This window comes from Anabas testudineus, chromosome 12 (assembly GCF_900324465.2).
Source record: "Anabas testudineus chromosome 12, fAnaTes1.2, whole genome shotgun sequence".
Lineage (NCBI taxonomy): Eukaryota > Metazoa > Chordata > Actinopteri > Anabantiformes > Anabantidae > Anabas > Anabas testudineus.
Window position 1 is genome coordinate 3,686,125 of NC_046621.1, and position 14,326 is coordinate 3,700,450.

The following is a 14,326-nucleotide window of genomic DNA, read 5'->3' on the forward strand; positions in this document are numbered from 1 at the left end:
AGCCATGGATCTAGCATTTTAGAGATGGAATTTATTAAGATACTTAACAAACAGAAAGCTGAACAGTTTCCCTCATGCACAGACTCGTGTAGGAACAGGGATTGTGCACAGCTGAACCGGGGCCAAATGAATAATGACACATCTCACTAAACAGATAGAGACACAGTAACACTGACAGGAAGGATTAGCAGTTGTATCCAGTAGCCAAATGCTCCTCAATTGGGGTTCAAGCCTCTCTAAATCACCTTTGAAACACAAGTGTGACCCACAGATCCCCTCTGCATATGGCCAGGCTGAGGCATATGAAGCAATGCAGGGTAATTTAGTAGCCCACAGCTTCCCAAACCTGCCCCATTAGCGCTGCAGCAGACATGAAGGATCTCCATGACATAGCTCATCCCCGCCAGGCAGTCGGGGAGAAATGATGGAGTCAAACTCTAGCAGTGCAAAAGTGCAAGCTTTAATGGGAATGGCACTGAGAGGCAGGGTGAGAAAGAGGTGGGGAAAGAGATGAAGAGGGGGGGCTCCATCTACCATTATACCATTATATCACTAATTCTAGAGATTGAATTTTGAGTAAGCAACTTTCCTAAGACAAAGGGCTCATTATTTCACAGTGACGGCGACAGGTCACGACGTTGTATTTTCCTGTATCGTTCAGCGTCTTTACGGGTGCCTCTTCCTTCTTCGCTCTCTCTGTCTGCTATTCTCTCCTTTCCAATGGCATATAGCTCCCATCAGTGATGGGTCTTTTGATAGCTTCCTTTTGTGCAACACGTCTACTGGCAAATTACATCTGTGTAAATGTCACACAGTGTGAAAAGACCAGGCAGGGACGGAGCCACAGGCCCTCCAAGGTCACAAACACTTGGTGGCTGCGGGGTCACCCTGCCTCAATAAGGTCTCCAAAGCCTTTTGATGAGGTTAGTTAAACATTAAAAGAGCATCTTAGATATGTGTACTCTGACCAGAAGGCACAGGAAAATGGATAGAGGGTGTTTGGATGGAAGTCGAATGTCTGAACGAGCCCTGTCTGAGACTGCAAAGTGCTGCAGGGCAGAGTTGAACAACTTTTCAGAGGTGTTATTTTCCTCAAAGAACAGGATGTGAGAAAACAATTCAGCAGTAACACAGATAGTAATACCATAATGCAATCATAGAAATAAATTCTTCAATCTTTTATGAAGCACACTTGCCAGATTTGATGTGTTTCGACCTCACTCTCAGGTTTCAGACTGAAGTAGTTACTTTAACCTTTTAGCACGTTTTATTGAAGTCTCTCTGTGCTCGCAATTTTCATTTTAAGAACAGCTAAACAGCTGGTTCAAAGATCTAATTTGAACTATAACTTCCTATCTGCTATTAAACCTTTTATGGCTAGCTCTGGCAGATTTATCTAAATTGTTTATATCTCAGTATCTCTGTTTGTTCTATGGCTCGGCATTTGATTCATGACATTTTAAAAATGGTTTTCTGACAAAGATGAAAAGAATAATGTTAAAGTATCTGAACAGTTCTTTCCACATTTGACAAAAATCCATATTCAAGCTCTAAATATTAATCTCTCTGGCACTCAGTCCTACATAGTGCAGAGCATTGAAATTACACATATCACGTAATTAGCTTTTACCTCTAAATGCTTCTCTTACAGCACAGCTGCACCGTGCTGGATTTCAATGGCAGAAGTCAAACAATTGCAGTGTGAACATTTGTATATTTCACATATATTTTGCAACCTAATAAATTACCGGACATACTGTAACTGCTTTCAGTGCGTACTGATATTAATGTACGTCTTCTTATAATGCACATTTTGTTTGCTGTGCATGAACAGCTGTAATTCAAAATTCATAGACTTGTGAAAAAAGTAATACTTTAAAATACCATTATCATTATACTGGAAAAGAAATGATTGCTTCAGTGACTAATAACCGCCATTTGCATTTAGGCTGACATTTCTTTTGGATGTATGACAGCATGAGGTAGAGTTTGAAAGGCTGAGTTTTTTTGCAGAATGACGAATCCGAGCTGGCAACCCTGAAATCATCTCCGTGCTTGCATGACTACACTGCAGGATGAAAATTTTCATGAAAGTGAGTCGGAGCAGTTTATCAGATCATATTGATATTCCTGGCACTAGTGAAAGTGTTTGCACTTGTTAACAGTTTGCACTGATGCTAAGGCAAAGAAATTAATAAATAAAAATAATAACAACTACAGCTCAAGTTTCAAAGAGGCTGCTTACCTCCCACTTGTCCTGCATTTGTCTCTTTAGTCGGATGGTCCAATTATCAGCAGCAACCTCTGCACAATGGGCTATGGTCATGGCTATGGGACAGGACAGGTCAAGGCCTGGCGGTCCGTACGTGACAGCCGGGCTCAGAAAGATCTCTGGCTCGTCCTTGGACACAGTACTGCACACACAGAGGTTAAGGCACATATTAGAAGAGCTATATAAATATAACGAGATTACAAACGCTTATAATAGAACAGAAGAACAGACGTCAGTCAAAGTCTGTTTTTTTCCCTCTTTGCACTCTTAAACAGCAAACAAGCCACTGAGGTTCAGAAGTATATAAACATGACAGCATGAATCCTGCTACTAATGAATCATTGCTTAAACAAGCAGCCGGATAACCAAGTGTGACCCTTGGATGTGAACAAAGTAAACTCAGATTCTAGGACATTCATAATGAATCAATCCCTGACTAGATGACACGCAGACACACAGATAGAGGAAGATTAAAGCACCAAGACTAATGGACAGTGAGGCTAGGGAGGACAGGCTTTAGCACACAGCGTGTAAGCTTCGTGGGTCGATGGAGCTTATGAAGCCTGCTCTGGCCAGCCTGGTGACAGATTAGCTGGGCCAAGCTGCTCTTGGCCAGGAGCCCAATCTTGGCTGGAAGCCCTGAAGACTGAGAGCAATCGATAGGACCACCATCAGTCATGCAGCTGGCCTGGCTGGACACCTCACATACACAGGACGCGACATTGGTGCTGTTGTCACTGGAGCAGGGTGGATATTTCTCAGCATCATTAATACAACCGCAGCTGGGACGAATCCTGTGTGTACACAACCTCGCACGTATGCACACAAACACAAACAAAGTGAGAATTAGTCTAAGTTTCATTTATATAGGTTAAACCTCTCCTATTGACACACACACACACACACACACACACACGCACACACACACACACACGTGTACTACCACCAGAATCCATGTGTGATCCAATCAAGAGCTGCATGCCAGCGTCATACCAATTCTAGACAAGGTTTTAGTACGTTTGTTCACAGTGGAAACTATTAAATCAACTTAAAAAGTCTGTACGCTTATTACATGTCAGTTTTTCTCATTTAATAATTTAGTCTGTTATATAAAATGCTCAATTATGACTCAATAATAGTCTAATTGTTGGTTCCTATACACAGTACTTGCATGTTGCTAGGCTCCTGTTATTTTTACAGTTTCTGGTGCAGAGCGGTGTGTTAAACTGTATTCTTCATTATGCTGTTACCAATCAACACTAAAAAATTAAAAGAGGTTATGATCTGCTGTCTGAAAATAAAATCACACATCCAGACAGCAGCGTGGCCCTGCAGCTGCACTTTTGTGCTAATCAGCCCCAGGCACAGGGGGAACCAAGGTTACCTGCTGCTGAGACGATGGTAATTAGCCAGATTGCCTGTGAGCTAAGATTAAAGATGGTTATTTACCATCTCTGACTGCGGTTATGAAAACAAAGAAATATTGCTCTTAACGTGAAGATAGTAGATTGGGGTTATTAGTAAAGTCATATATGCAGTGCACACAACAGGTCTGTTTCACTTTTTCATGCAGTGTGACACTCGTGGATTGTTTTTTGTTCACACCACAGCTGTAAATTAAAGTGTCTCATTAGCGTTTGACAGTCTGTCTGTCAAGTTCTCACAGCAGTATGGTGCTCGCTATATAGATCCACAACTACGCTTGAAAGTTGAGTTAAGAGTTTCAGTTCCCAGAATTACAAACAAAAAATGGTATCCGAACATGCCAGTGGAGGTGACTGTGTCTGCGTTACTCTGGACATAAACCACAAAACAGTTTTGATGCTACTTTCTACAGAAGAAAAACTCTTGTTTATTACTAACTTGTCAAATGACAGATCTCAACATCTCCACACGCTCAGTAGTTACTGTTACAGCCAAGAAACCAATAAAAAAGGACTTCACTTGTGCAGCTCCCTCTGGAGCTAATAAAGGCTCTAGACAATGTTTTCCAACTATGCAATAGTACATCTAAGACCTGTGAAGAAACTTTGGAGAACATCTTTACTCGTACTATTGAGTGTTTGCATATATAATATGACTATGTTCATTTTCTTTCTGTAACTGCGCTGATCAAATGGTTAAACGTTGAGACAAACTCTGCTGTCACCCTCAGGTTTTTCATGGATTTTAATTTTATTTTACAGCCCATGTCTTTACTGTTTTTGTTGATTCTCCTCGCCTCTTCCTTTCTTCAGCAGCAGGCAGCTGTTTCCAGGGAAAGAGCTCTAAAAACCCCACTGTGCTAAACAGGAGACAGGCGATGTCTGCAACTTGCTGGTGAACATGGTGGAGCATTTAGCAGCTAAAGAAACATTTTGCCTTTAGGAGATAAACACAGAGCTCAAAGGGGAGAGACTATTTAATTTACTGTACATTTATTTGTTGCCTGGAAGCAATTAAGGCTTGTTTGTATGTGAAATTAGGGGAAAACTGGGCATTCAAGTTGCTTAGGAAAGTAATAGAGCAGACTGAATGTGTTAGTGGGTTCAGTTAGTACTAACAGCACAAAACACCTAAGATGACAACAGAAACAACCAGCAACCAAAGTTAAAAGTAAGCCTGCACTCTGAAGCACGTTTGACTGGCACTACAGAGTAGCTGGTGCCTCAGTGCAAAGTATGCTCAAAGTGGAGGATGATACTGCTGAACTCATTCGCTCAAACTTGTGTGAGTCACATCACATCAGGCGTCTTTTGCCACACACCGTGATTCTGTCCTTGGACTACCTAATAACCCCTGCTGAGCTGGAGAAGATCACACACAAAACAACCTCATAAGTCCCAGAGGATGGACAGAAACTCTTGTGAACACCTGAAACCGAGCCAGAGCTGATCGATTCCTATTCTTTGCAGAGGAAAGCGTCGTCTTATGTAGATGGCCGAGGTTTGAATGGGAAGAAAGGATCCAATTTCTCCCCTGGACTCTGCGGCTGTCAGTAGATAGGCTTTGACTGACAGCTCAGCGGTGCACGGCTCCCGCAGCTTTTTAGACGACAGCCAGAGAAGTAAACAGCATCAGGCTTATCAGAGCAAAGCAGGATCCTGGAGGGCAGCAGCTTGGCTGAATTGGGGAGACTTTAGGCAGGGGAGTGTGCAACCAGCCCACTAGCTGAGCTATGAGCCACAACCTATATGTGACCTTTGAGCTGTATCTTTACCCAGACGACCCAACGCACTTAGTGGATGGGTGGAAATGGTATGAAATGACAGCTGAATATGAGATGGCACTAAATGTCACTTTTGATTCTCCCTTGGATGTAGAAGTGGAATTTCATTGAGCAGCACAGGTGGTTAGCCGTGTTATAAGGGGGATATCTCGCTAGCAGGCTTTCACACAGACATACTGACACACTGATATTGTCTGCTATAAATCAAGAACATGTTGAAAAACTGACTTCTGGTTGTCAGATAGCTTTTGAGGCTCTGTTGCAAAAGAACTCAAACGTATTAGACTCCCCTTTCAAACGTTTTTTTTTATCTCTTATGCCATTTTCTCCTTGAGTAATAGCTTTGTGAAAGTCTTGACGGCAAAGTTACAGAAATAGACTTGGCGGGCGCGCAACAGTCATCTGAGTTTTGTAGCATATCACGTTCTATTGATACGAAAACCAAATCAATATCACCTATCATCCTGGTGTTACAAAGTTCATAATATTCACTCCTCTAACCAGTCGTGATGTAAAGAGATGAGATGTCACCGTTATGTCTACAAACACAAAATGGGCTACCGGAGTCTTTCTCTGCTGAGACAGTTGCTTATGGCAATAATGCAATCTGTCTACAGCTGCCAATGTATTTGTGACACATCATGTCCTTTCCTGTAGTGTCTGCAAGATGAGCAAAGACCCCATGTAGAGTGGAAATATGTCTGCATATGCTCGTGTGTGTACTTCTGACTGTGTAGTTCCCCTTTCAGAGAATCTCTGTGTCTATCTGTGCATCTTTGTGGTGCATGTTCGGCAAAGAGAGGAGGCAACAACGTGGCAGGAAGAGGGATGAGAGATGCGGCGCGATGGATTGAAAGATTAAAAGAGAGCAGCCTAAGAAGCAGACTGCACTGCCTCAGTGAGAGTCCCTTACCTGCTGTCCTGCTGGTTGATGATCATGTACATTTCCCAGGTAGTGTCTTCTGCGATCGCCCCATGAGGCACCAACAGACTGATACCTGCAGAGAAGGAGGTATGCAAAAACCGATCATCACACAGCCAGGCGTGTACACACATGACATACACACCTGCTCAATTGTCAGGTCTCTTTACTGGAGGTGACAGCCGGAGAGGTGATGGCCCCCAGAAAAAGGTGACAGAAGCAAATCCCAGAGGCCTTGTGAATCAATCCTGCCAGCAATCTTTTTGTCATAAGCGCACACACATACAGGCGATTTCTCTCCTAGACACACACGCACTATATTATACTGTATGATAAACAATTACTGCCAATTTATACTGCAGAAGATAAAGCCCCTCACGGGACATGGTGATGAATGTAGGCCAGTCTGGACTGTGCAGGTTTCTGTTACATAGACTTGTCAACATATTTATACATACACACTTCAACGCATACATTTCATATGAGTATTTTTTAAATGTTAAAAAATGTCAAGAGATAAGAACTCTCCACACATTGAGAACTGTTGATTTTGTTTGTCAGGAAGTGCTAGTCAGTTAGAAATGCCAATGCCGTCTACCTCCATCACATCAGTAGATAATGTATTCATCTTCATGTTACTCGGTCGATCGATTACTTTTTTACATTTTCGTTTGAGGCCAACATTGACAAGGTCAAACAACTTCAAAGTGCAACACTAAATGTCCAGTATGAGCTCTCCTGCTGTGTCAAAGTATGGTGAGTTCAGCTTCAGAGTGATTTTCCTCTCACACAGGAACGTAACCAATGAAAATTTTCCCACAGTGGGCTCACCTGTGTTAGGTACCACCAGCCTGCCTCCAGCATGACCAAACACTGCAGTTGCTTTGTGGACAGGCCTGCTGGGAGTCAGAGAGACTTGTGGAGTAAAAAGGTTTTTACTTCTTCTGCCCAGCGTTGTACCGACTGAAACCCCTCTGTAGTCTGGAGCCAGGCCTCTCGGAAATGTCTGAGGGTGGGACATGACATGATACTCTGCCCGTTCTTCCACCCCTGGAGATACAATAAAACAACTGTGACTTTGTTGTCACAGCAAAAAGCAAAAGGCCAAATGAAAAGATGATATGAGAAGAATATGGCGGTAAACCATGGGAAAATCAGCAGAAAAGACAAATAAAGGCCAAAACTTTTGGAAAAAGGCGAAAGAAAAATAAACAGTGGCTTCATGATCCACACATAACTTTAACACACATGTAAGAGTGAGATAATGTTTTGTTTACAGACTGCTCTAAAAGTTAAACACAGTATTATGCCTTTAAAATCAAATACTCTCCAATTCACAGTGCACTGAACAGTGTGCTCATCTGCTGTTACGTATGCTGCGAACACCGTCTGGCTATCTGTTACCGAACCCAGTGGCACCCAAGCATTTTTAAAGACCAAAGACCGTGCTTTGATTTCATTAACTACAGTACATCAGTTTATGGACTTACAAATCCCAACAACTTTATTATCCTCGTATGGAAGTGCAGAAGAAGATCCCTAACCTTACTCTTTAGCTTTTAATAAACACTCCAGCAACTCCAGTCGGTGTTACTTACTCAAGGTAAAGTCATGTTTGACAAACACATTGACTGTCCTCATCCTTAAAATCTAACCTTTAGTAATGTCAGAAATAAAACACACAGTTTGAAAATAGAAAGAAGTAGGGTTTATAATGCAATAACACACTGATCATACTTTTTTCCATCATACTCATGGAGATAAGTCTCTGTGCACTGGAACAAAAATGCTCCCTTTATTTCTTCTGCATGGATCATCAACCAAGGACACTACGTTTTCTCAGCCTCGGCCTTTCTAACACTCCTTTTACCAAATCAGTTGGAAACATGAAATAGCAAGTTGGAGACAATATGCTCCTTCTTGAAGTTAACATTAGCTGAGCTCGCTTTGGTCTGCTTTTGTTTCAATGAAGGAGCTGTTGTTTCAAAAATGACCATGGATGTGGATATATTAACCCACCACTTTCTCACTGTAAACTGCATACCGTGTGCTTTGTGAGAATAAAGAGGCTGAGAGGCAACAATAACTGAGGGGGACGTGGCTTAGCGAATGGTCAATTTGTGATGCCCTCCAAGGTCATAACCTTTTTCTTTCTGTATTAAAGCTTTCTTAGAGATTGCTTTAGGTGAAACGGGTTCAAAGAAAGATGGATTATCCTTCTGCAGAGCAGCACATTATTCTTGCCCTTCTTAAAGTAGTTGAATACTTTCATAACAGTTCTGTTTTCTGACCTTTAACCTTGAGATCAGGCAACGGGTCAAGGAGCGAGCGTTCGGCCATCAGCTCCTTGTCAATGGAGTCCTGAAAACACATGGGGCTGGTGTAGGTACGCGACACTGTCAGGTCAGGTTGCATGGATGAATTAATAAGCAAAGGGTTTGCTGAAAAACACAAGCAGAAAATTTCAATAATTAAACATCTTTCGGTAACATTTACATTTTCTGGAGACTTAACAACACTGCTGCTATTATCAACAATGAATACCTAAAAGACATTAGAAGCTATTTTAATCCACAGACTGTTCAAACACCAAACAGTGGGCATAAGGCGATGAATCATGGCATCTTTGGTGTTGAGTATTGTTGTAGCTGCACTGAGTCACTCACATACTACTGCCATTTGTTTCCTGTATGGTGAAAATGTTGCATTGGAAGTAAAACACAGTATATTGTGGATGAATGAAGAAACACAGACCAGAGAAAGATATTATACGTAAGATAAATATGTTTATTACAAGGAGAAATTATTCTGTGATTTATGACTCACTGACAGCTGTTTCAGCGAGTGTGAAATGACAACGAAAGACACAGCTAAGTAAACAGCGTGGCTTCTCTTAATGAGCTAGGAAATGTAAATTGCAGATTTATTTTGTCTGGAATTAGGTAAGCTGTCACAGAGGCTCATGTGCAAGGATGTGAATGCACAAAAGACCTTAAATGAAATGATTGATGTGTGACTCCTGCAGCAGCGTATAACACAGAAGCAGAGCAGGACATATTGGATTTTTTGGAGGTTTGGCTGTTTTAGCTCCTCCATCAAGGTGAACAGGGACCAAGATTAAAGCTTTCCACCTCCTGCTATGTTATCAAAATGAACTTTATTATGCCCTGCTGAGAGCTGTTGCTGTGGCGACCCATAATGCCAGCCTTATAAAAATATGCCTCAATCTGTGGGGCAAAACACACCACACTTCTGAGCTCGGATTTCTCTGTGTTAGGCGACATGGGACCGCAAATGCTTCATTTGGGGCGAAAAAACATTAACAAACACTAATGAATTACATTTTTAATACCAGAAAAGCATAATGCCACAAGCTGACACGTTGCCCAGATGAGAGTCAAAATTCTGCTTAGGTTATAACACTGGAAGTGGAGTCGATGTAATAAAAGATTGTAAATTAGTTTACAACACTGAATACGATAGTTTCCATAAGTTTTCAGTGAACGTTTATTGCTTGGGGCATAATGATGTTGCAATAAAGAAATAAATGCATGGTGGGCTTTATTGATAAAGCCTATTCTTTATGTTATTGGACCTATAATACAAGAATCTCTGCAAGGCTCAAGTAAAGAAACTAAAAAGTAAATACAGTCAAAGTGACCTTTAAAGCATTTTGACTGTTGATGTAGTTCCAGTATATTGCAGCACAAAGAAATGTATGAAAAAATTCATATGCATTCACAGTATATTCATACTTATAGGTACATATAAGTACAAAACCAAATGCAAGCTCTGTATTTACATAACATACATTAATGTAAATGTACATTCACAGTGCAATAAAAACAGGACAACATTTCGTATCTTGACTTGTCATCAAAGCTGTTCCTGTACAACAGCTGCTGTGTGTTGCAGACATGTGTCTGGACTCCACCAGGAAAAACTCGGCTCTGGTTTTAGGGAATTTTTTTAATCTTTAAAATTGTCAGATTGTACAGAAATTGCAGTTACAAATATTTAAAAAAAATTAATCAATCCAATTTTTACATTTCAATATGGCTGATACATTAAAAATCTAAACAAAAGAAATGTATTTATTTATAAATTTATTTATAAATAAACTGTAATAAATTACAGTTTACAAGACATTTCTATTTTCTTCTAAGTCAGGGTGAGGGACTAGTTTTTCTGCTTGTGCCTACTTTGTCCAAAGAACCCACTTGTGGGTGTATTTTATCTAATCTACTGCAAATTTAAACGCATATCACAAACTAATTTTAATGCGATGAAGGCAAAGTCTATACTGGGCTAAATTGCAGGAGATGTTACTGGAGTAATACCTGAAGCTATCGCATAGCAGCAGGAAATGCTATTTGTGTTCCAACTCCACTCTAATTTATGGGGTGTGCTTGGTGTAATTATGCAAAAGTCACAAAGCATGCACATCTTAATTAATTAATTGATTCATCCAGCATGGCAGCAGGCTCTAACTAATCACAGAACTTGCAGTACATTTCTACTCACCACATAAGTAAGCTTTGCATATATTCCCCATGCATTTAGTGTTTATATATAAACTCCATCAAAGATTAATAGGGAGCATTATTAATCATAGATTCCTCATTTTGGAACCATAACTCCCATTAGTTATGATATTATTTTCTAACATGATTTCTCTTGATTCATTTTTATAGGATCTGATAAAAGTCTATGTTTGTGGGGGCATGTAGCACAATTATGTTGAGGATAAATCTGATTTGTAAGACATGTATAGTCCCTGACTTACCTTGACGCGAGGTCTTGAAGCTGAAGGACTGGAAGCCCCCGGTGAGGGCGGAGGAGTCAATGACATCGACACCATATTCACTCTGGCTCCTTCGGTAAAGAGTGACTGCGATAATCAGCAGCACCACTGTCACCACCCCCGCAGCAAGGCCCGAATACAACGCCACATCACTGCTGTTCTCCACACCTTGGCAAGTTAAAAAGCGAGCAAGAGAGAGAAGAACAGTTTTGAGCAACTTTTTCGCTTTCATTTTTTACTCCACTACGCTTAATTAGGGAGCTAGGAGACTATTTCTCCCAAAATAACTTGGAAATCTCTGTTGCTAAGGAATCACCTGTGTTAAAGTTGTTAAAGCCTTTCATTGGAGGCGAGCCTACCTTGGTTTCAAACCACTTTAGCGCCTTTTTTGTTTTCTATTCCTCGTCTGCCCTGCCTCCTGATACACAGCTTCATTGTTGCTTTCTGGAGTGTTAAAGCTACTAATGAGGAACCTCAGAAGGAAGGCGATTATAATCAACCCAGCACCTGACTGTCATTTCAAACACTGCTTGGCTCTGGTGTTGGAGGCACTGTGCGTTCCACTGGGATAATGTGACAAAACCAATTCATTAAATTAGCTCATCTGCAATGATTATGCTCTATCTGGTCCCACCAGTACTGCAGCGTCCAACTCCACAAAGTAAAAGAATGAGTGGGAAATAAAGGGGCGGCTAGCTTGTTCTTGAAAGATAATGAGATCTGCAATGAAACAGGACATGCGAAGAAATCCTCTAAGTAGCCTGAAGCTCAAATGAGGAGAAATTGACAAAAATGCAAATGCAAAGAGGCATTAACAGCTACAGTAGCAGGTTAATTGAGGGCTTGGGAAGTTTTGGCAGCATGGCTGCATTCATTTCCCCATTTCTGACAAACAAAAATACAACTGTGCTACAGGACAAGTGAGGAGAACATGTGTCTGAGGGTTAGTAACTATCAAAATGATTTTTCACTGCACAAGCAACACAATAAACAACATGGACCATTAGCCTGCAGAGCAAGAGTGCATAAAGCAGCGACTTTGCAGTAGTAATTTACAGTATATTGACAAATTTAATTGCAAAAATCATGTAATAATGGTAAATCGGCAATAAGATATAGTTTACATACTTTACCATGTCGTCCATACAATACTTATACTGTTAACAATGACGTTTAGCTTTATTTTCTTTGCAGAGTTGCATGAAGTGAGTGTGACATGATTCAACATACACCATGTAACTGTACATGAGTGGGAGTGGATGCCAACATTGGAAAAAACACTGAATAATGAGCACAATGTTTTGCCTAAATGTATCAGGTGCAGATAAAACTTCTTTTGCCATCAATGAACTGGAACATTACCTGCATTCTCCACTCTTTATTGTATGTTGCATAGTGCCAGCTTGTCAGGACATATGTATCTGAATTAACTGTGGTTTCTATTTTAAGTGTGGCTAAATTCACAGTGAGTCACACAGTGTGTGTTATTTTTCAGAACTACACCTGTCAGAGTGACTTTTCCCTCTTACACCATGGCTGCATGCCAGTCATTAAAATCTATTAAAAGAATGGTTTATTCCAAAGGTACCATCGCAGATTTTAAATGCTGAACAGTCAGGCACATTTCTCTTATGTACTGCCAGATCACCATGATGAATCAACCCAATGGCAGCTAATAAGGTTTTGGTGTGTCAGGAGTCAAGATGGAAACACTGTGCAGGAAGCATCCTCATCAAAATGGACTCTGTGCTACAGGAAGCACCGTAGAGGGCGTAGCCTGGAAACAACTGAAACAAGCCACCCGGGAATAAGTCATTTATTATGGTAATGATCACACTCTCGAGATCAGTGAGACTATGTGAAAATAGGGAGCAGACTCTTGCCAATCAGTGCTGTCAAACACAATCCAGTATTCTTTCAGGCCATAGTTTCTGACAGCGCTTTCTTTAAAGATTGTAAGACAGTAACAGTGAGAAATGGAAGCAGAGGAAAAACTCACCCTGTGGCTTAGCATCATGTAGCAACTTTCGATCTGCAAAGACAGAGAAACATCACAGTTTGACATTTCTCTATGACCCTTTCGACTTAGAGGTGTTAATTAATTTAATTTAATTACCACTTGCGGATGCATCCATGCCCATGCACGCTGTATGTTATGTATGTAGAGTAGCTGATTAATGAAGATGAATGAGGGCGCTGTTAACGAGCATGATTATAATGATGATCGTGATCTAGAACAGGCTGCCAAAAAACATGAGCAGTTAAACTATAACGACGCGGTCCCTGTGCGCCGCTAATGGCAGTGATCTTTTTCTCTTTGTTAAGACATGCAGAGAGGTGCTGGTGTTACCCACTTTGTGTGCAGAGGCCGCCAGTGCAGTTGTCTGTCGCCAGAGCCACCCCATCACACAGCCGTCCTCCATGTTTGGGCTCTGGGGCTGTACACTCTCTGCTGCGCTGCCTCTCACAGTCTGAACTACACACGGTCCACATGCTCCATTCTCCCCAGCTGCCGTCAACTGAGGAATGAATTCGAAACAAATACAAAGGTATTTAAAGAATAAAAGATGCACATATACAGAGTGTACTGTCATCCCTGTAACACACATGATCAAGTAGCATAGAAAGAGAAATACAAAAGATCATACAGAATAATACAGAGAAAGGAGCTAACATCTTTTTCCAAGTTTCAAACATCAAACCTAAGTTGATTTATAATTCTGTGGAACTTTATGTTAAAATAACTTTCAAGGTAACAGATGCACAAATACATTTTCTTCCTCATGGTGCCAACTGTTATGCTGTCTCGCTGATAGTCTGTGCTGTATTCCAACAAGTCTCCTTTCCACCTCCAAATGCTCTGAAAGTTCCCTTTTCCCATGCTAATCTAAACGCAAATGCACCCTGTTTGTGTTCAAACTCAGATGCGGAGAAAGAATCCTTCAGAAGGAGGCACTTGGCAAAGAGGAGATAATGTTTGGAGGAGTGCACTGCCTCCTCCTGATAACTTTTTTCCTTTAACCTGATGAGAATTTTCCTTTATTGTGGTTGAAATCATAAATTTGGGCTCTTCTAGAAAGAAAAAAACAACAACACTTGGACAGAACAGATTATACAGCC

At 41.0% G+C, this 14,326-nt stretch overlaps 1 protein-coding gene across 2 annotated transcripts in view; it reads right to left on the reverse strand.

Annotated features, from left to right (window-relative positions):
• The window catches only part of LOC113158043 (netrin receptor UNC5D-like), a 121,789-nt gene that overhangs the window by 7,654 nt on the left and 99,809 nt on the right, over window positions 1-14,326 (reverse strand). For both annotated transcript variants that reach the window (XM_026353708.1, XM_026353709.1), the window contains exons 7-13: window positions 13,561-13,725; window positions 13,206-13,238; window positions 11,189-11,374; window positions 8,694-8,843; window positions 7,234-7,452; window positions 6,394-6,478; window positions 2,246-2,414 (exon numbers count right to left, since the gene is read on the reverse strand). In XM_026353708.1, coding sequence (XP_026209493.1) covers window positions 2,246-2,414; window positions 6,394-6,478; window positions 7,234-7,452; window positions 8,694-8,843; window positions 11,189-11,374; window positions 13,206-13,238; window positions 13,561-13,725 — 1,007 coding nt within the window. The remainder of the gene's footprint in view (window positions 1-2,245; window positions 2,415-6,393; window positions 6,479-7,233; window positions 7,453-8,693; window positions 8,844-11,188; window positions 11,375-13,205; window positions 13,239-13,560; window positions 13,726-14,326) is intronic.